Consider the following 22938-nt stretch of genomic DNA (forward strand, 5'->3'; position numbering starts at 1 on the left):
ATTTGGAATTGTCTTGTCATTTCCAGTTGACAGTGGCATGTTCCCTTGAAGTTCCTTTTGAGTCTTCTAAATGTGAGAATATCCTAATGCATGAAAAATAACAATAGATAATAACAATAACAGCTAGAGTTCCTTTCCAGGTTGGCTTTTGTGCTTAGGAAAGCACTTAAGATTCGTAGCTCACTTCCGGTTTGGATGATAATGCATTTCAGGCATTGCCTTGAGGCCTCAGAGCTTAATGCACAGGTCTCAACACCATGCCTTTGATTCCATCCTTAGCTCACAGCTCCTTTCTAGAGAAAAATTCCCGGCCTCATCCTGACCTCTGTAACTTCTCCCACTTCTGATCGCTCAGTGAATATTGCTTCTTCTTGATAGCTGTGTAGTGTATGGGTAGCAGCATGTTCCCACATGCAGTGCTCTGTCTGGATGTCTCCTGAGATGGAACCACCAGCCCGCTGTGATGATGCTAGCTTCTAAGCCACCTCAGCTGGTTTCCCAATTAATTCACCACTACAGAGCTCTCATGGTCTGCATGTGCATGGATGCATGCATGTGTGTGTGTGTGTGTGTGTGTGAGTGAGTGAGAGAGAGAGAGAGAGAGAGTACGTGTGAGAGAGAGAGTACGTGTGAGAGAGAGAAAGAAAGAGAGAGAGACTCCTATATTGGTTTCCTTTCCACTCTTCTGGAATCTACTTGTGAGCCAATCCCTAACCACGGGCAATGGAAGTAGCTTTCTGACACTCCAGTATTCTACTGTCAGTCACATTCAGTCAGAATTGAAACAGAGACCGAGCATTGGGAAATCATGAATGTCAGCACTCCCACCACTATAGGAAGAGCTATGGGAGTGAAGACTGGAAATAGAAACTCAGAGGGCCACAGAGGAAGCTTACCATGCAATTCTCCTGAAGCCTTGACACCTGTGGAAAAGTTGGCAAAGGAGTTGGCAAATTCCTGGAAAGGAATGAATTACAAAGGCCTTGGAGAACTCTTGGCTCAAAGAAGGCAGCACCTTTATGGGTCCACATTCCAGTATCTGGTGGTAGGCATGGACCACAGCTGACTCTCAGAGCCTGGTGTGGGAGGGAGGGCTGAGTGTATAGAGTAATAAGAAAAGAAGACAGAACATACCAGGCTTTCTCCCATCTGTCCAAAACCACCTTGACAGAGTAATGGTTACTGCCTTCCAGATTTGCACAAGCTCCTCTTTGGGCCAACCTTAGAATTACACAGGAAGGAAACCCTAGGGGCCCAGATCTGCTAAACTCTTAGTAAGTATTCCAGCATTGATGCTGATGTCTGCCTACAATAAGTTTGAAAAGTTATTCATGGCCCCAGAGTAGGTTTCAGAAGGGCCCTAGTAGAGCTTGGGAGTGTTGACAAGCCAAGTGCAAGCATCTGGGCTATGGGAAAGGCTGTCTCTTGGGTAGTGAACCAACCAGAGGGAGTCTGGAGAACTCAGGAGGAGTCAGAAGCATGTAGGAGAACTCTCACGTTATAATTCTGGACCCGGACCCGTGGCTCCCAACATTCATCTAATGCTAGATCGTGTATCACTTGGTTCTTATTCGTATTGCTCAATCCACTAAACTTGTCTATGCATCACTTTTGTCTTTTGTGGAGCAAGAACCTTGTCTCCAGAGTTGCTTTCTCCAAGTATTCTGAATGAAGCAAGTGATACATCCACAAACACATGAGCCCTAGTTTTCTTACCACAGCGATTTACCAACTTCCTGGTACCTACTTCAGCGTTGTCTTCAAGGTTTATGTCTAGAAAAGAAAGAATTATAGAAAACAAAAACTAGCTTCTCTTCTGAGATGTGCTGTCCAGTTCCCTGTACAACAGAGTATCTTCTGGGAGAGTAGGTGGCTGGGGTGTGGAGGTGCACACTTGATGGAGACTCTAAACACCCTAAGTCTTCACTCTGCCCTGCATCACCTCTCTCGACTGCCCAAATCCTACTCACTTGCCGTTCATTGGCTCTAAGGATAATCTCCTTCTTCTTGAGTGTTTTCTCTCTTTCTCTTCCTTTTGCTTTTTTCAGTGGTACTAGGGTATTAATCTCAGGGCCTTTCACTAGCTGGGCAAGTGTTCTACAGCTATGAACTATGTCTCTAGCTCCCAGATATTTTCTGGACCCTCTCAGCTGGAGACATTTGTTTTCCCTCCTTAGAGCCCAAGGCTGCCTATTTTTCATGGCAGTTACCTTAGCGCACACATTTGAGCATTTCTAATAGTCTCCTACAAAATTTCACTTCCCCCGAGGCAGGGGGCATGCTTATTAGCTCATGTCACAGAATAGTAATTTTGAACATCTTTCATATTATAGTCCAGACAGAATTCAGTCCATAAATGTCTATTCAATGGAGTAAAAAGAAAGCAAACTGATTGCATGGAACCACATGCTGGTGCCCGACATAACAATAGCTTACAGCAATGCGGTTGCCACCATCAGAGATGGGGAATGCAGAGTCTGTCACCCTCAGTCCCATGAGCTTCTAGTTATGAATTCCATGCTTTCACTTGACCACATTGATATGTTAACTCCAGATATAAAGGCAGTCAGAACAGAAGCCACAGCTCGATCTTGCTACACGCAGAAACAAACGGTCTTTGCAATACTTTCTAATCCAGCCGCAGGATAGAAATGTTTACCAGGGTCACTGAGCCTTCTATTTAGGTTATGGCCGGAGCTGTCACTGAGCCACATTCTCTCTGGGAAACAAATCCATGAACCTCAGATAAGATTTCAAGAGGTTCTTGAGCCAGGGAAATTGTTTGACCAAGTGTCTGTCCTTTGTCACACTCTGTGTTTCACTTGCTGGGTTGGCGGCTTCTCCCTGTGTCAAAGAACTGTTCCAAAAACACAGCTGATATCAGAGGAGCTCCTGTTATCTCTCTGTCCTTCCAGAAGGCACTTCCCGTTCAGGCCTTCAGCTTCCTCTGGAAGAGGGGAGATTAAATCTCTTGCAGGTCCCTCTCAACCGCAGTGTGCTCAGCTTCTATTCTGGGCCACGGGTTGAATTCTTTGGGCCTCAGACTGTCTCTTGTCTGCTTCTAAAAGAGTCTATGACTCAGTTTTCTTGGCTCTCAGCTAGAGCCTGCATCCCTGTTCTCTAGATTGGTGTGGCTCCGTAGGTGAGGACCGCTTAATCAGCATGAGAAGATCCTCAGTCCCAGAATTGCCAGACTGAGGACAATCATTAGAGGCGCTCAGTAGATCCTTCTCAGTGTTCTGTGGCTGATTTTCCACGAACAAGCCTGTGCTTCCCACACTGCAAAAACCAAGAGAGAGTGGGGCTGCCAGGCTGCAGGAAGGTTTCCATGCCTGAGCCCTTATTGACAGACAGTTCATGGGTATAATCAAACGTGTCGACGTGGTTCATGAATGACTTCAACTTCACCAGGTCCCCTAGATCTGTGTGATGAGATGTCTGCTTCCCACTTTGCAGTGCATGTCTTCAGTGTCTGGCGGTGGTGACATTTTAGGACAACAGTCCTCATACAGATCGGCAAGTTAAAACACCTTCTCTATAGACAAAGAAGCATGAGGCAGAGATAGGAGAGTCGGAGCAGGAATAGGAAGCCTGGGTGAGGCCTGTGGTCCACACATTTTACAGCACTCCAAGCCACGGACACCATGCCAGAGCACTGGCTTTTGCAGCTACCTGTTGAGTCTCTTCCCTAGTCCTTCTTCTCGATCTATTAGGTCTCCTTTCTGTTAAACTCCAACAAGAGCACCATAAGTAGGTTCCAATTTAATTTACAGCACGTTAAAAATAAGCAGACAGAAATGTATAGCCGCTACACTGAGAGATACAAAATAGAACACTTCATAATGAAGGCATAAAAAACTGCAAAGGCTGAGCAATGTGCCAGGCAGGCAGGGCGAACAGTGCTTGACTCAGTATCCCCGATGGTCCCACTTTAGTGTAGTGTCATGACGTTTGACATTTGTGATGCTTGAGCTCACCCAGGAAAGCTTCATGTGTTTAACTTCAGAAAATAGTGATTCAGATAAAACACTCCTTTGAAAGGAAACACCCCGCTTAATAGAAAAGGCTTTTAAGGGTTACTGATAGAAAACTTTCAGTTATCTGGAACACCCCATTAACCGCAATAGCAAGGCAGCTGGGAGGCAGAGGAGTGGGGTTGGAGCTGGGTGAAGAAAGGCATCCTCTGCAGTCGGAGGCTGTGGGAGATCGCGACTGTCTGCAGAAAGAACAAATAGCAAAGCCATGAGCTCATCTCCTGTTTACACTTCAGTTCCCCACATTAGTGATTAATTGTCCCTGTGTTGTGTTGCCAGGGCAAATTGCTTTCCTTCTTATTTTAAATAAATAAACCATTAGTCTCAAAACAGAAGTGTCAAATGTCAAGATATTCTGCCATACTGTGCTAAGGAACAGAACAATGGGCTTATTAAAAGACACTCCTAGAGACAGACAGGCTTTGAGACCTTCCCTTTCGTGGCAGAAACCGCTCTCCGTAGGACTTTCTCCTGTAGCTTGGTTAAAACACCAATGCAGATGTTACAAACAACACAAGCTTCAAGGGATCAAGTGAACTTTAAGGCCGCAGAACAGGAGTAAGGAAGTAGGTTAAATGTGCATCGTCAATGAACTACACCAACCCCCTGTTTCCCCAGACAAGACAGAAAGTCAGCTTTTAGCAACCAATGGATTACCTCTGCTTTGGTCTCCAAATACACACAGGGTCCCTGGCCCTTCCAAAGGAAGGAATTCTTTAATTAAGTAGGGAAATTTTGCATCTGATCCCAATACATGTACATGCATGCGATTTCTGGATGCCTCCAAAAGATTGTTGTTCGTTTTTCCGGGACTACCTATGAAATATCTCATTGCAAAGTTTTCAGGTTCTTCCGTTTACAGCATTGACGTCATCAAAGGTCAACCACAAGGAGCTGCAGTGTCCTTCCCAGCACAGCTGCCTGCTCCAGTTTTCACTGACCCCCTGGCTCCTCACGGGCCTCACACTGTGTCTCGAAGCTTTAGTCCCTGTTAGCAAATTTATTGGATAAATAACTATGTGTCAGGTTCTATTCCATGCCTTGGTGAACCGGCTACTAAAACCCAAACACCCCTAAAATCCTGTAGCTTATGTTTCGCGGGGAACCTTTCACCCACAACTGCCTCTGTGAATTCTCTTGTCACACTGTCACCGCTCCGCGTGTGTCTGTTTGTCTGAACGCCACCATCCCGTGAATAACACTGAGCCTTGTTTTTCTCTCATCACCCCATCTAGCCATGCTTCGTTCCGTGGCAGGCACACACTGGGTGCTCTGTGAATGACCTTTTGTGTGTTGCTTCCTTTCCCTGGAAGTGTGGTTAAATTCCTGCTGAGTATGGAACCCGCCTGTGAGGTTATCTAGCTCTTTTTTTTTTTTTTCTCCTTGAATCGTTTCCAGTGAGCAACTCACCTGGCTGGCAATAATGGCAAATGCCACGTACCTGTTGAGGGAACGAACCGGACCAGAAGAAGGTGATCAGGTGGCCACATTCACTTACCCAAGCCCCATGTCTGCCTCCTATCCCAGAGTCTCTAGTTTGCTCTCTTTGAGTTTCCCAGCAGCTCTGCCCTCTGTCTTCTTGGAGATCTGGAGAGAGGCTGACATGGGAAGGATTCATCTTGTTCCTGTCCTCTTTGACCCCCAAAGGTAGAAACAGAAGACCAGGTGCTGGCAACCTTCTGTGGCAGGGAGACCACTGACACGGAGCAGACCCCCGGCCAGGAGGTGGTTCTTTCCCCTGGCTCCTTCATGTCCGTCACTTTCTGCTCAGATTTCTCCAATGAGGAGCGATTCACCGGCTTTGATGCCCACTACATGGCTGTAGGTAAGTCGCCTCATCATTGTGTGTCCCTTCATCCCTGGAGATGGAAACTGCCCTGTGCTCACTCCTGGACTGACACCTGTGCTCCCACCCCATGGATTCTGCCTTCAGTAGCTTGTTGCATTTATTCCATGGACCACAGATCCATTCATCTAGCCACCTTTCATCCAACAATTTACCTTTTTGAGACATTCCAGGGTAGGGACAGGCATCACTATACTGCTTCCTAGTTCAACACCTGCTAGCAATGTTTTGTTTGACTGTAGAATGCACATATGATGAAATGAACACATCTTAAGCATGCATTTAACACACATTAAATTTCACTATCTGCCAGAAAGTTCCTCATGTCTTGTCCAATTAAACTCCTTGCCCCCAGATCTCTCACAGTAAACAATGGTTCTGACTTTCTTCTTCTATACATTAGTTTGGCCTCCAAAATGTCACTTAAGTAAACACCCAGAAAATATAGCGGGAACATGATTATCTTTCGCTCAGCATAATGTTTCTAAGATTCATTTATTTTGGGTTAGCTCCCTGATGGAACTATGTTCCAATGCATGAATACACTGTAATGGTTTGGGTTTTTTTTTTTAGGGGAGGGCGTGGCCACTTTCCCATTGAGAGACACATGGGCTTCACTTTGTTTTTTCACTCCTTAATAAAGGTTCCTTCAACCTTTTTATGAACTATTTATTGGTTAATATCTAGATGCAGAATTGCCTGTTTGAGCACAGCTGTGTTTAGTCTTCCAAGAAATTGTCAGATTTTCTCCAAATAATTATGTCATTTGTAAAACAGTGTGTGACATTTCTGATAGCTCCATGTCCTCAACGTTAAATGTTGTCAGTCTTTTCTCCCTCATTTTTATTTACCCCTGTGAATATGTGTGGCTTAAACTGTAACCCCTGATGGCTAATAATGGTGGATATCTTTTTGTTTTGTATACGTACTGGCCATTTGTATGTTTCTATAGAAGAAATAGATGTGCAGACCTCTAAGACAGGACTTGATCTATATGGGGACAGAGGGCATGGGGCTGTGGTGGTGAGCCAAGCTCTCCAAGTCCTGAGTTTTCTGTCTCAGTTTCATCATCCAGAGGGTGAGGGTGCTAAGACCGGCATGGAGTGTGATAATTATTGTAACCAAGATGTGGTGATCACCTCTACCAAGGCTGAGATTGCCTAGGTTCAGACCTAGCTCTCCCTGATCTTACAAGTTGCCTAACTTCTCTGGATTCTGCTTACCTCACTTGACAAAGGAAGATAGATAATGGCCCCCTCTGGGCTTTACACAGGGATCAAATGAAAGACAAGCATGACCCTCCCCAAACCACGAATGCCCGTAAGTGTTTTGTTAAGTGTGGCTTAATCATCACGTGTGCAGTGACTGATGAGAGGCTCTGCCTGCCCCACAGATGTCGATGAATGCAAGGAGAGAGAAGATGAAGAACTTTCCTGTGACCACTACTGTCACAACTATATCGGTGGCTACTACTGCTCCTGCCGCTTCGGCTACATCCTCCACACAGACAACAGGACCTGCCGAGGTGGGGCCAATGGTGACTCTGGGCTTTGCCATGATGTGTCACATGTTCCAGGAACATCAGCTGAGACACAGATCCATAGTGCATACAATGAAAAAGATAAGTCAGGGCTGGGGAGATGGCTCAGTGGGTAAAGAGCTTGCTGCACATGCATGAAAACTTGCATTTAGAACCCCAGCACTCATGTGGAAGCTGGCTTTGGTGATGCTGCGTGCGTGTAATTCCAGTGTTCACAAGTAGATCTGAAGAGCTTGCTGGCCAGCTGGTCTAACAGAGATGGAACAGTGAGCTCCAGGTTCAGAGAGAGAACTGCTCCCAAACTTAGGTTGAGCACCCCAGGAAGATCCCTGACATTGAACTCTGGTCTCTATGTCATATGCTCAGGTATTCACACCCATATTTACACACACACACACACACACACACACACACACACATACACACAAAGACAGACAGACAGACAGAGACAGTCAGACAGAGAAACAGAGAGAGAGACTGAGAAGAGAGAAAACACTAAAAAAAATAAAGCCAGAGATAGACACACATACCGCATGGATATATCCTGAGGTGCTCATCCCACTAGGAGTCTGGGGTCTATTGTCAGAGGAGCATACAAGAAACTCTGAAGTCAGGCTGACCTTCCTGGGCACAAAGTCTGCTCTACGGGTTTCTGTCTCCTCTCCTACTGCAAGTAACCAACCTGACCAAGCCATGGGAAACCTGGGTTTTCCAGTTCTTTCTCTATAAGCCATAAATTCAACCAAAGGTTCCATTTTCTCTTTGTTTCGGTAACATCTTTGTCACTCTCTGACAGGGCTTAAAGCCTCAGACCGAAGGACAAAGGAGGAAAGAGGGTAAAGATAGCACGGAAGTAACTCATTCCTACATTGCTGTATCATCACCTACCACCACGGCTTCTGTTTTGCCACTTCAGGTTGGGTCAGAGATGGTGAGCGTTGAGCGAGGAGTAATCCCCAGGCTAGCTGGGCAACAGCTGCAGACACTCTGGTGTTTAGATGAAGTCAATGCGACACTTGCCATGCTCGCATAAAGGAAGCATGGTCACAGCATCCCCGGACGTGAGCTGGCCTGGAGAGGTGACAACTGTGTCCCTTGACAGAAGTGAAGGAATATGGAGAAGTTCACCCACACAGGGAGAACAGATCCTAGAATCATTCAGTAGTGTAGTAGAACTTAGGACAGTTTGGGAATTACCTGTGGGTTAGTATGGCCCAGGGCAGGATCCAGCTTGGAGAAGGCTCAGGGAAAGAAGCCAAACCTGGAGACAGAAATACTTTACTTTTTCCTTCAAAACTTGCTGAATAAAGCCGTGTGCCTCCTATATAAACCCAGTAACACGAGGCCGTAGTTTTCAAGACAATTTTCTCAAAGAGAATTACGGAAGCTCAGGGTCAAGATTTCTCACTTCTTTTCACCCTGACCCCGGGAACCTTCTAGAGAAAATACTACAGACTTGCTGTGCACCTGTTAACAAACCCCATGCCTACCTCTGCACTGTGAATGCGAAGAGAAAGACTTCCCCTCCCCTGAGCCATCCCTAGTCCTCCCAGGGCTGACTGACCCACGAGGATGCGAGGATGCGTGAGGGAGAAAGTGAAAACAGATGTGGACGGGGGAGGCCTCTTTCTGCAGCTCTTGTTGGAACTTTATGTTAGTCATGCTTGCCGTTCCGGGCTACTGTTTTCTCATTTGCAAAATGAGCACAATGAACAAAGACTTACAAAGCACAGGCATGCCAAGCCTGGGAGGGGCCCGACCCAAGGGACCAAGGTTCAGCAGGCCTATAATGGGCTAAGTCACGGTGAGGCTCCCAGGGAGCTGGATGTTGGATAGCAGAAAAAACAAACAAAAATCAGAATCCTGGGGTTCGCAGAACTCAGTTTAGTGGGGGGTGGGAGAGATTAACTAAGTGTGTGACATGATGTCATCGAGTGTGTGACATCAGAGAGGATAGACTGGGCAGTCAACAAAAGAAAGACAGGGGCTGGGCAGTGAGGGTGTGTTGTGGGAGGGGGAGGACTTTTCTTAGGTGAGGATCAAGAATGGCTTTGAGCAGAGACCCAAGAGACAGACAGGCAAAGGAGGGGGCACGAGCCAAAGAGGTCTAGATGCAGCACCCGCCCCTCCATCTCAAAGCTGATCATTCTCAGAGTGGCTGCCTGTCCCTACCAGAGGATCCCATGGTGAGGGGCATCATCTAGGGAAGCCCCATCTAGAGAGAGACTTAGGAAGTCTACAGCTGAGTCATTTTCCACAGGGGACAGTGGAGAGACCACTACCCTCCCCAGAGTTTCAGTTTCTCAGTAAAATGGGGATTCCTTCTCTGCCTACCTCCTGGGAATACCGCAAAGATTACACAGTGGCAGATGACCAAGGGCTGGCTGTGTCTGTGCCAATGGAGTGCCCTTTTCTCTGTTCTGTTTTCTACAGTGGAATGCAGTGGCAATCTCTTTACCCAGAGGACCGGCACCATCACTAGCCCCGATTACCCTAACCCTTACCCCAAGAGCTCTGAATGTTCTTATACCATTGATCTGGAGGAGGGCTTCATGGTCAGCCTGCAGTTTGAGGACATTTTTGACATCGAGGACCACCCTGAGGTGCCCTGTCCATATGACTACATTAAGGTAACCCTGAAACTGCTGCTTGTCCCAAGGATGCTGAAGCATCTTGGCTCAATTGGGTGAAAAAAAAAAAAAAAAACAATGTTCTGGGCTTTTGGCTTTTCATCTTCCCTTTGGATAGGGAGCTAAGTCACTAGCTTCCCAGCATGCCATTGTTTAAAACATTATTTTGGCTTCATCACCTCCACGTTGAGGTCTCCTCTGATTCCAAACTGGCACCCTGGTCACTAGGGTGATAGGAGATAGAGAATTACAAAGTCAAACCTATACTTTAGGAATCCTGATTCAGCATTATGGAGTTCACTCTGTACAGATGCATGGGGTTTTACACTCAGAAAGGACTCGTGCTTGGTTTAATGCACTGTAGACACCTTGAGCTTCTTAATATACCCTGAATAAGGTGCTCATAGTTTTTGTTTGTGCTAGATCCCATACATTATGGAGGTGGTTCTGTTTGAGGGAAGAGACAATTATAAAGGCAATAATGAGGGAAGAAAATGTCTAAGGCCAATAACCACTCCATTTGAGGTTATTCTATGTTGTAAGTCTAATGCAAGGTAACCGAATTTTGAACTTCGGCTGGCATAGTGGAAGAAATAGTTCTCAGATATGAAGGGGTTAAAATCAGAAGTACCTTCAGTGCCAGGTAAAGCATTTGAGCAAAGCCAAATATTGGGCTCTGATTCCAGGAGAGATGCTGAGCCTGAGAAATAAAGGTACCACCAAGTATATACACAAATGCTAATCTAAGCCATGAGGATACTGAGCAACTCAACAAAACAAAAGCAATAGGAACTGGAGCCCATGGCTTCTGAAAGCTGTGAGAGGGAGCAGGGCTATCAATGAGCTCAGAAAGGGAAGTCTTAGAGAGAGATGCACCCAGGAACACCTGTGAAAAAGCTCGAGAATGTCCAGCCTGGCTTGCCCCCTAGTGAGTCAGAAGCTAAGAGGGAGCTTGGCTGCAAGTGACACAGCAGGAACGTTGTGACACAGGGCATGTTTGTGTTGCTGTGGAGTAAGTTGCTCCCAATATAACGGCTTGCAACAACTATTATCACATATTGGGTAGACCAGAAGTCCCTAAGGGCTCTATTGGTTCTCTGCTTAGAAATTCATGAGATTGAAACCAAGGTGGCTGCTTGATGAGGTTCTTACCTTTGGGCTCTGGGGAATAAACCACTTCCAGGCTCGTCTAAGCTGGTGGCAGAATTTTATTCCTGACTTTTGCAGGACTCAAGTTCCACTGGTGAAAGAGCTGTCCTCACTTTCCTCTGTATTGGTCCCTGAGGGGTCCCTCTTGTCCGCCTTCTGAAATCCAAAGGCTTCTGTACAGTAAAGGAAACCACAGATCTAGTAAAGAGGCCGCAACAGTATGGGAACAAATGCAATGTTTGCTGCATGTCTGACCCAGGATTAATGTCTGGAATATACAAAGAACTAACAAAGCTAAACACAAAGGAAAAGCAACAGCCCAACTTTTTAAAACCGGACCTGAATAGGGAACTCGCAAAGGAAGAAATACAAATGACTGAAACAAAATTTTTAAGTGTTCAACACCCTTAGCCGTTTGAGAAACGCCAATTAAAATTACTTTGAGATTTTTATCTTCCCACAGCCAGAAAGCCTAAGGTCCAGAAAACAAATGACAAAAAGTTCTGTGGAGCTGTGAGGAAAGAGGAGCCCTTGTTCACCGCGGTGGGAATGTAAATTAATGCAGTCATTATGGAGATCAGCATAGACCCCCCCCCCAAAAGCGAGACACGGAATGACTAGGACCCAGCTATGTCACTCATTGGTATCTGTTCAAAGGATTCTATGTCCTGCTGTAGAGATAACTACTCATCCATGAAACCCATGGATGCTGCTCTGTTCACAACAGCTGGGACATGGGAAAAAAGCCTAGATGTCCATCACCTGATGAATGGATAATGAAAACGTGGTACATACGTACCATGGAATTCTATTCAGCTCTATAAAGAAAGATGAAATAATTGAATGGTAATGGCTGGAACTGGGGAAAACCATTGAGTGAAGTAACCCAGTCCTAGAAAGACAAGTATTACACGCTCTCTCTCATATGTGGATGCTAACTTGAATCTTTAGATATGTGCGATTCATTTAGCGTAACTATAGAGGCCAGGAAAGTAGAAAGAGGCCATACCAGAGTGAGAAATAAGATCTTAAGGGAGGGTAGATAGCAGAGGGCAGGTGGTTGAGGATTAAAGGACATACTGGGAAGAGAGGATAGGGTGGGAGAGAGGTTTAAGTGATTTAGTAGAGCAAGGCAGAGGAGGGATGGGGTGTGTGTTCGCTAATCTCATGTCAACTTAACACAGGATAGCGTCATCTGCAAGGAGGGAACCCCAACTGAGAAAATGCCTCCACTAAGACTGGGCACTAGACAAGCCTATAGAACATTTTCTTAATTAGTGATCAATGGGGGCAGGCCCAGTTCATTGTGGGCGGTGCCATCCCTGGGCTGGTGGTCCTAGGCCATATAAGAAAGCAGGCTGAGCAAGCCCTGGGAGCAAGTCAGTAAGCAGCACCCCTCCGTGGCCTCTGCATCAGCTCCTGCCTCCAGGATCCTACCCTGTTGGATTCCTGTCCTGACTCTCTCTAAAGATGAACAGTGATGTGGCAGTGTAAGCAAATACATACTTTCCTCCCTGGTTTACTGTTGTTTGTGGTGTTCAATCACTGCATAATAACCCTAACTAAGCTCGGAGGGACAACTAACACTAAAGATGCTTGGGAAAGCCATATGGAAACACATTAATTTAGAAACTTCATATTGTCTCTATCTATCTATCTATCTATCTATCTATCTATCTATCTATCTATCTATCTATCTGTTATATGTACAAGAGATGAAATGAAATTACCTAATATAGGGAAATAACACTCCTCCCAGAAGCCATAGCTATCCAACAAAAAGCCCAATGGCAGGTATAGGATACCACCCTTCAGGTTGTTGGTCCAAAGAGATCCCATAGAATCCTGATGAACACAGCAGGCTACTTTCATTTGCTCTTTGCTATCCATCAGAACTAAATGATAAGGCCCTGTTGCTGAAGACACCATAGACTTGAGTCACAGGGCATGGATAAGTCAAGCTGGTCCTGACCTAGACGTTTCTTTTCTGCTAGCTAGCTTTCATGGTGCCTATGGTGTCATAGAGGCTGCTGAGGGAGAATAGTTACCTACAGTCAAACCCAGGCTGCTGAGGGAGAATAGTTACCTACAGTCATACCCAGGCTGCTGAGGGAGAATAGTTACCTACAGTCATACCCAGGCATGTGTTGTGTGAGCTACAATAATAGCCCGGCAAGATGTGTTCTTGAGTACAATGGTGGCATTAATGTTAGTGGGGTGGTCAATGGCTTTATGGTTGACTTAAGACCCACACTACAGAACAGTATTCATGCCTGGCACTGTAAATTTTACAAAGAGCCTATCACTCCCGGGAGACCTATATAAGGTCAAGCCAGTCAAAAGCTCAGCACAAAGGAGGGGTTCACAAAGCCCCACGCCTTGCTGAAGAGCTTTGTCAGTTGAAGGCTACTAAGATAAAATGTATTTTCTTTAGGGAAGTGGCCCCTGGCAAGTTGCCTATGCTCCAGTTGGTGGTCCCACACCCGTGTGCACAGGGACAGCACCGATTAGACTCAGTGGATTATGGAAAGAGGACATTTGTTATGTTGGAAGGGAGATGTGGTGGTGGGGTCTGGGTAGAGTTGGTGGGGATGTGAGGTGTAAATATAATCAAAACACATTGTAAATATAGCAAATTCTCAAAGAATGAAGAAACCACTTTTTTTCAAGTGCCTCTAGTCACAAGGGAACACACAGGGAGAAGGCCATGTAGACCATGTGGCTTAACAGTAACCATGTCCCAGGAGCTCAGCCTGGGATCCACATGCAGATAGTGAATGTCTTCAAGCGTCATTTCCTCTGTCCTCAGCACAGTGATGACATCACCCAGGAGTACAGACATTACCAAAAGCTAACAATGGAGTCCTGGTTCTCAGAGACAATGGGAATGGGTTATGTGCACTGGACTGGGACCTAGTGGGGAGGTCTTAATCAGCCAATGGCATTTAAGGCTGTTTCTCCTCTTCTGCAGCCTCCAGTATAGTCCTTACCCTATCCCCTCTGTCCTTCTCATCTGCTGCTTCCCCGACTGATGCTCTTGCTTCATTCTTGCTCCTGCATTATCCCTTTTCCCACAGCATAGAGGGTTACAGCAAGGAGATCAAACCAAGGTTATGCATGGAATTAAGCTAAATTCCTCAACAAAATAAGATCCCTGTCCGTCTGTCCATCCTCGCCTCCTTCCACTCCCCCTGTTCCAGCTTCTCCTGCTCTTCACACCTGCCAAGGTCTTTCCCACCTTTGACCTTGATTTTTTACATATACTGTGGGGTTTTTTTTGTGCCTAGAAAATAACAGGAAAAATATGCTGTTTTTCTGTTTTCTTCTACTCATCCCATGTGTCAGACCGAACATCATTTCATCATCGAGATTGCCTTATTTTGTTACTATGCTTCTATTACACAAATGGTGACTTCTATAGATTATGTACACTCTAATATTGGAATTATAAAATATGGCAATGTTCCTATTACACACATATATATACAATGATTTTGTTTAATTATTGATAGTCACTACAGAGTGGGACCATCCCCTATGCTGTGCACTGTATAAGACTGCCCACAAGATGGTCATTGGTAGTCACAGCAGCACTAGCTTGCTTTATTAACTCCAAAGGCCACTAAAATTATGACAGAAATGGACATAAGGCCATTTGGTAATCGCTAAGTCTACAAACAAGAGTGTATACTATGGATTTGCATTAGAGTTTCCAGAAAATTTCAGCACTATTCTGCCTGAAGCACTCAGATATGGATTTTTCCCTCTCCCTGCCCCCCAATAGATTAAAGCTGGTCCAAAAGTATGGGGGCCCTTCTGTGGAGAAACATCCCCGGAGCCAATCAGCACCCAGAGTCACAGTGTCCAGATCCTATTCCGCAGCGACAACTCAGGAGAGAACAGAGGCTGGAGGCTCTCCTACAGAGCAGCAGGTAACCTTTTCCCTTTCCCAGGTCACCCTGAGCCACTGTGCTCCTTACTCACAAAGAGGGCTCTTGAGGGAGGATGGATGTAGTCCAAGCTAGAGACCCACTCCTCTGAGGACTTTGAGAAACTGGGAACCAAGGTACAGGCTACCTCCTGGCTAAGCTTCCCACTACGAGTGGGGGATGGGCACAGGGAGAATGGGCTTATCCTCAAACTGGTTACCCTTGAGCACCCCAAACACCATTTCTCTTTCCCCTCACATGGAGATTCATCAAGCTGAGAGGACCTCCCAACCATGGCCGTCTGTTTCCAAGTCTGGCACGAGAGTTTGTGGACCCGGAGTTTTGTAGAGATTGGGCTCTATGTGAGTTCCTGGCCTGGCACAGCCTGTAGCCCCAATCCCTAGCGCTCCACAGCAGCTAGTCCTGATAAAAGCCCAGAGGGAGTCCTGTGACTCACTAAGTCTGTAATAACTGAAGGAAAAAAGTGTGGACAACAAGGAGGAGTAACTAATCACCATCATAGAACCCGGAGGCCTGGCTCTGTCTGCCTGGCCAGGCGGGGAGAGGAGTGACAGAAAGTTAACAAAGGAAAGTTTGTCCCTGAGGTGTCAGGACTAAACCCAGTGAGGCTCTTGTTGGGATCAGCCCCTTGAAGAGAAGCAGAGGCATCGGAACACAGTCCCTTAGTGTCGTGGGATGAAAAGGTGACTGAGGTCATCCTGAGTAGCCAGTAGTGAAAAAGGCCAGGGCACAAATTTCAAACCAATAGGAAGCCCTTGTTTATTTAACCTGAGGTATCCATGAAGTACAGGACTCAGGGATGAGCTCCCTGTCGCTATGGGACAATGGCCTTTAATGTTCCTCTAATCTCTGAGTGTCAGTGAAATTGTTTGGTTCACTTTACAAAAGAAGAAATGGAAGACTGCCTTAGAGAATGGCTCACCCCTGCTTTCCAAAGTTTTGCCTCTAGACGCCCAATCCTGTCCTCTCTGCCTCCTTCAGGCCTTGCTTCCCAGGTACTGGCCCTTGGCTGTCATTTTTCCTCATTTCTCACCTGATGTCTCTTCATTTGCTTCCTGCCAGGAAACGAGTGCCCAAAGCTACAGCCTCCTCTGTTCGGGAAAATCGAGCCCTCGCAAGCCGTATACTCCTTCAAAGACCAAGCGCTCATCAGCTGTGACACGGGCTACAAAGTGCTGAAGGTGCAGAACCCTGCCTGGGAGGAGGAGTGAGCAGGCTGGAGAGTTCTCCAGAGCCCCCCCCCCCATGATGTAGGAGCTGCCATAAGGCCAGCTCAGCATGTCCTAGCACCCTCTTGAGCATCTCAAAACTCCAGGAATTCAAAATGATGTATTCTAGCCACCTCTCGCTTCGGGACACAGCACACAAGTTGTACATCGGGGCATGAGTTGTCCTGATTGCTTTAAAAATATGGGGTCATATGGCTCTATATTTAGGGACAGCGACATTAACAAAGGTCATCAGAGGTGGAGGGGGTTGGTGCTGAAAAAGGAGCAGGGGTTGTAAAGATGGCCAATGGGCACTCCTCTAATTCCTACCATCCAGCGTGGTGGTGCGGCTACCCTCCTTCCAGAACAACAGGAGTAAGGAAGTACAGTCCCCATGTACAAAGGCTGGGGACCAGAGCCAGTGGTTGGGATCTTTATGTTCCCCAGGTGAGTTCACTGTACAGCCAGGCTTGAAACCCACTGCTCTGGAGGAATTGCCCTCAGGAAGGGGCTGGGTCGGCAATAGCAGCCCCTAGGAGCTTGTTAGAACCATGACTCCTTGGGTAGGTCAGCCGGACCTAACTGGAATTTTAGTGGCAAGGAGCAGCAGTTTGCCTCCGCTGGCCCTCTCTAGGTGACGCTGTCTGCTAGCTCTAGCTAGAGAAGCATTGCTCTCAAACTAGAGTCAAAACTATACCTTCTTCTCTAGTAGCCATTGCCTGTGCCCCGAGTATAAATGGCGGTGACAAAAAGAACGACCATCTCTTAGGTTATAGGCAAGTTTACCTTTGGGACTCCCTGGTGGAATTCCCAGTTGAAGATAGCCAGGTTCGAGGTCGGAGTTATCTTTGCTAGGAAATGTGTTCTAACCCACTCCTTCCTGCTTCACATTCCCTTCTGGGTTTCTTTTCAGGATAGTGAGATAATGGATACGTTCCAGATTGAATGTCTGAAGGACGGAACATGGAGTAACAAGATCCCTACCTGTAAAAGTAAGAGAACGGAGCAGATTGGCTACAATGATGCATTGCCTCGTGGTGGGGTCAGAGTCGGGACCATGCAGGGTTGTAAGCCTTGCCCGGGCTCTCTAGGAAGGATGTCATATAAGAGCGGGACAGAGGAATATGAGAGCCCATTTCAGAAAAAGAGTCACACACACACACACACACACACACACACTCACACTCACACACACACACACAGGCTTTTTCAACGGTCTGACTTACTTTCCAAACACAATATTTCCTCCCCACCTACAGACAGGGTACTGAATGCGGTGAAGGACTGTATTCCTCACGGTCTGAAATGAGCCTGAGATCGGGAATTGCTGGCTAGAGAAACTAGATTGGCGTCCGTGCGCCACCGGTGTGAGTCAAGTGATGACGAAAGTCTCCGTGCCAGCCACTCCCCCTCTAAGTCTTCTGGGTCAACTAGTGATGTGGGGCTGCCTAGGGAGGGCTGTGGGGTGAGCACAGAGGACCTATATGAAGTAGAGGACACTTGCTCTGGTGACCCAGACTTCTTGCCTTGTGACCCCCTAACATATTACATGACCATGAGCAAGATCTTTTGCTGTAAGAGGGCTCAGACCTGCTCTGTTTCAGACTTGCCTTCATTCTAGAACATGTGCCAATGGGTCCAGAGAGGAATAACCCCCATAAATTGTCTATTGAGTTTTTAATGAGAATATAAATTTCTAATTACTACTCTGTTACTCCCATACCCTTGGGATTTCAAATATGAAAGTTTGGACCATGATTTTAGCAACTATATATAACTGTATGGCAGTCGGGGTAGGGAGAGGAGGCTCGGGACTTGTTTTAGAGGAAGAACGAGAAGTCCAGATACTATAGTCAGTCATATCGGTGCCTGTTTCATGACCTTCGGCTCTTTCCCCTTTCCTTTCTCCTAAAGTGCTCCCATCTGGCATTCAGACAGATCCCTTCCCTCTGTGCCCAAGGAATCCTGGCAGGAGGACTAAAACCAGAATGGGCTTGTTTCCTTTTTCATGTGGTAAAGGGTGGTGGCCTGAGCCCTAAGAAGGGAAAAAACTGTCCTTTTATAATAAGGTCAGCACCTACTGAATGCCAACGCAGACTTCTGTAGAGAATTCAGGTGGAAAGGAAGGGGTCTAGCCTGAGGACCTCAGATGCTCCTCCAGTAGGTGGCCCAGTGCACAGTGTGACTGAGTTCTGAGCTAGGTCCCCTGCAGAGCAAAAGCAAAGATCATTCTGAATATCAGCGAAGTGTCTGGTGCTCAGGACAGAATCGCACTCTGTAGTCGGGAAGTCGTGACTTTAAACGTAGATTCTAGCAGTTGGGTGGGCCTAGCTAATTTACTCATACTCTTTTGGTCCCATCCTCCCTGATCAAGATTGTGGTGAGAACTAACTGGGTTACTACACACACCACGACTGTAGAGAGCCAGAAATACATTCAATGCAAAGCGCACTTAGTTATATCCACCCCACCGCCATTGGCAAGCAGGGGTTTCACACTTTGTCTCATATTTCTGGAAAGCATAAAGTTCTATTAGTAGCCGGGCGGTGGTGGCGCAAGCCTTTAATCCCAGCACTCGGGAGGCAGAGGCAGGCGGATCTCTGTGAGTTCAAGGCCAGCCTGATCTACAAGAGCTAGTTCCAGGACAGGAACCAAAAAGCTACGGAGAAGCCCTGTCTAGAAAAAAATCAAAAAAAAAAAAAGTTCTATTAGTACATTTCCCTGGCAGAACACATGGGTTACTATAATGGTCATGTTGACAGAGTAAGGTCATATCTGATAGCATCATTTTCTGTGACCTATGCTAGAAAGCCACAGAGCATCCTATCATTTTACACTTAAGAGTTGACCCAATTCATCCACATTAAGCTAGATCAGGGCTGTTACAGCTCTTGTTAGCACACAGCCAGCAGCTTTGAGCATCTGAGGGTACCTTGTACTCTGCTAGGACCCAGGGAAGACGCACAGGTAAGGCAGACAGGTTGAATCATTGGGAACACGCAGGGAGGAGTTGGAGGCAGACCAGACGTACACAAGGTGTGACTAAGGAGTGTGTAGCAGAGAGACTGGGGGTGTAGCACAGGTGATAGCATGCTCGCCTAGGATACACAAGGCACTGGATCCAGTCCCCAGCCTCCGCCAAATACAACAGCACATGCTTGCAACTCCAGCGCTCCAGAGATGGAGAACGGAGGCAGACAGATAGGTCTGTAGGTTTCTTCAGCTATACAGTGAGGTCAAGGCCAGCCTAGGCCACATGATATTCCGTCTAAAAGATAAAAAAGGGAAAAACGATAAAAATGTACAGAAGAACAGGAAGTGGGAATTATGGGCTGTTGCCTTGGCCCTGCCTCCACTTTGTGCTGACAAGTCCCGCTATCCTCCGAATGCCATCTGTCAAATAAGCATTGTGGACAGATGAATGCAAAGCTCCCAGCCAGGGGCAGAATTTCATCTTCATCAGGAGCCAGGATGTAAGACTATGCAAATTCTCAGAGTGATACAAATTCAGCAGTCCCAAACTGTCCTTCACACTGGCTGTGCCTGCACTGCATTCTTTGTGTTCTGGTAGAGTGGTTTCTGTATTTCCTGCATGAACTATTTCTGCTTTGCTTGCTAACTTTTCTCTCTCTTCCTTTTCTCTCTCTCTTTCTCTCTCTCTCTTTTTCTCCCCCCTTCTTTCTCTCTCTGCTTCCTTCCCTTTGTCTCCTGATCCTACTATGACTTCACCATGGTGACAGAGAGCGAGATCGATTTGGAGAACGAATCCGAGTCAGAGCCAGTGACAGAGTGAATGACAATGACGGGAACCCCACACAATGCAGACATCAAGGAATGGATTTTTTTACTGAGACCCCCCAATCCCAGAGCTACCCCACCCAGCCCCACCACCGACACTCCATTGCCCACTTCAGTGTTGATTAAAAGGGATGCTGAACATGGCAGCTGCGCCTCAGCAGAGGAAAGTGCTGCCTTCGTGAGAACAAATTCTCTCTTGATGATTTCCTCACCATTGAGACAAACTCCAAAAAGCAATGAAAAGACAATGGGTGATTTTTTTTTTAATCTCTAAGAAAACTGTCTCAAAGGAAAATATGTCCTTGTGTCGAGAAACACAAATTTAATATACAATCATATGCCCAAGATCAACATGGACCCTGGCTGCTGATCAACTCCGTACTATAAGTTTAAATGGGTCAGGATGCCAACTACTTGATGACTTTCAAGTTTTGGGGTTCTACTTTTGTCTTAACAACCACGCATTTATAAAATAAATAATAACACCGAGTGTGGATTTTTGAGAATCTGGATGTTTTCTCATTCAGAATGTGTATTTCCCATCTACACTGTTTCGGGCTGAAATTCTACTCTCTGAGGCTTTTTACTACTGGGGTTTACAGGTTTTGTGTTTCTTAAAACTTGTCAATTAAAAGCCTTAAAGAATGAGCATCAGTCGCATCTGGAGGCAGTGGTCCTCGGCTTGGGGTGATGGCTGTAACTAGGACAGTGAAGAAAGAGCGGAGGCATATGAGCACCCACAAGACAATGTCTGCCTGCTCAGAGCACACATAGCAGAGAGGCCCTGCTTCTTAGTCTATGACTACCCAATCTAATGATTAGATGGTCGCTTAATGAGGGCAGGATTCTGCAAGTGTGGACGATGGGCAGTCTGGAGAGTGAGGTGCTGTCTTAGGGTAGAGGTGCCCTTGATAGAAGAGACAGGATAGACACTTAAGACAAGTGTCATCTGGGCAAATGTTTGCCAGGCCACAAAGTCTCGAGAATCCTTATGTAAGAAAAAGATTTGATATGTGTCCAAGCAATTGTCATAACAAAGAACGTGAGATGTGTATCACATGAGAGATGTGAGCAACGATTTCAAGGACAGAAGAACGTGACCTGTCCAGTTAGAAGGGCTTCAACCCTTTTAGGAAGAAGCAGTGGTGGCATGGAAACGTAGTGCCCAGATATCAGGGGTGGCACAGGCGATGCCTGTAATAAGGACATGGAATGCTGGAGAGTCTGATGACATTGGAATATAGGTGTCCTGAGGGAAAGAGATGAGGCTAGGAAGGTCATACCAGGGTCAGGTGCTTATATAGGGCTTCTCTAAGAAGCCCCTGAACTAAGGAAAACATGTTTCAAGTTTAAACCAAGAAAGACGTTTTGGAAGAAACATAAATGGCAGAGAGAAACAATCAGAGAGACAAGGTATGGGATAACACAGCTTATACCAGAGTGGTGAGTTGGGCAGGCTAAGGAAGAGGAGGTGAGAAAAATATTCTGACTCTCCAGGATATAGAAGTGGTCAAATACAAAGAGAGGGTGCATTCGTTTCCATAGCTAACAAGCTACCTCAAAGATGGCGGCTAACACTGGTGTGCACTGACTGCTCTGGAAGTTAGGAGTCTGGATGTCCCAGTCTCAGAGATTTGATCATCATCTCTAAGGCTAAATTCTAGCCTGTCAGGAATTGTGTTGTCTGGAGCTGGAGGCCCTCTGGAAAATCCTCAAAGTGAGGACAGAGGCAAACACATAAAAAGGAGAAACCCTTATTGATCTGCTGGGGACACCGTTCCACACACACACACACACACACACACACACACACACACACACTGACTGTGTCGGGCAAGAAGCCTTTGTGCTCTTGTGATGTTTGCCTCCTCTCAAAGACAAAGCACTTTCTCCCAGTCACGCTGCGCTGGAGTAGAAGGTTGCTCTGTTATCCCTGACTACATTTGAGCTGACATGGCCCTCTCTTTTCTGTTTGCCATCTCCTCTCTCAGGCAGCTGTATCAGTAGGCAGAGTTCCATACCTGGGGCAATGTGAAAGGATGCCCTCTCCTGAGAAAATAACTCCTACTAACACCAACCACTCAAGACAAGCACCTAGTTCCCCTATGAGGGACAGGAGAGTTGAGTCAGGAGGCTTACTGAAGCTAAAGAAACTTCTAGCAGGCTCAGGGAGGCAGCAATAATATCAGTATCCAGGTACCAGTCTAAGGTATTTCCTAAAGATAGAAGGTCGGCTTCAAGTCTCATCAGGAAAGTAAATTTTAATCTACTTAGAGTTTTAAACAGCAATTTCTATTTCTTGCTACTCTGGTGCTAACCTTCATATGCTTACCTCATGAACTGAAAGAACATCTGTATTCTGGGTTATCAATGAAAAGGAACATCTGTATTCTGGGTTATCAATGCAAAGGAGCATCTGTATTCTGGGTTATCAATGCAAAGGAAGTCATTTGTCCGGGGGGCTTGAAGGCCAGGACCCCTTTGGGTAAGAAATACCCACGTGAACTTCCTTGCCTCATTCCCTTCTATCGAATCTGGAAGGCACTGTAATCAGACAAATTGTAACTGAGGTAACTCCAGTCAATCTAAAGGTGAACTAAAGTCCTAGGGTTAAAAACCATAATATCTGACCAATACTGTCTGACTGGTGCACAGAGCGTAGCTGCCTCTCCCCAGTGGGTTAACTTGAGAGGGAGGTGGAATTTTGGAAATTCTTCCAGAACTCTGGCATTATCGACAGGTAACGTCCACATCAGCCAGCTAATGTTCACTATTTAACCGGA

The 22938-nt window shown here is 46.3% G+C and overlaps 2 protein-coding genes across 6 annotated transcripts in view; both read left to right on the plus strand.

The window, feature by feature from the left end:
- Positions 1–22938, plus strand: part of Rfc4 (replication factor C subunit 4) — a 751101-nt gene that overhangs the window by 323893 nt on the left and 404270 nt on the right. The gene's annotated exons all lie outside the window — the stretch shown is intronic.
- Positions 1–22938, plus strand: part of Masp1 (MBL associated serine protease 1) — a 69872-nt gene that overhangs the window by 19193 nt on the left and 27741 nt on the right. For 4 of the 5 annotated variants that reach the window (XM_050159960.1, XM_050159963.1, XM_050159962.1 and 1 more), the window contains 6 exons: positions 5682–5859; positions 7274–7405; positions 9854–10050; positions 14984–15131; positions 16212–16330; positions 17271–17349. In XM_050159960.1, coding sequence (XP_050015917.1) covers positions 5682–5859; positions 7274–7405; positions 9854–10050; positions 14984–15131; positions 16212–16330; positions 17271–17349 — 853 coding nt within the window. Of the gene's footprint in view, positions 1–5681; positions 5860–7273; positions 7406–9853; positions 10051–14983; positions 15132–16211; positions 16331–17270; positions 17350–20097; positions 20646–22938 lie in introns of those variants that run through there. The other variant, XM_050159964.1, reaches the window with a different exon arrangement.

This window comes from Alexandromys fortis, unplaced genomic scaffold, assembly GCF_014885135.2.
Source record: "Alexandromys fortis isolate MF-2015 unplaced genomic scaffold, M_Fortis_MF-2015_v1.1 scaffold_100_3062768_6864082, whole genome shotgun sequence".
NCBI lineage: Eukaryota > Metazoa > Chordata > Mammalia > Rodentia > Cricetidae > Alexandromys > Alexandromys fortis.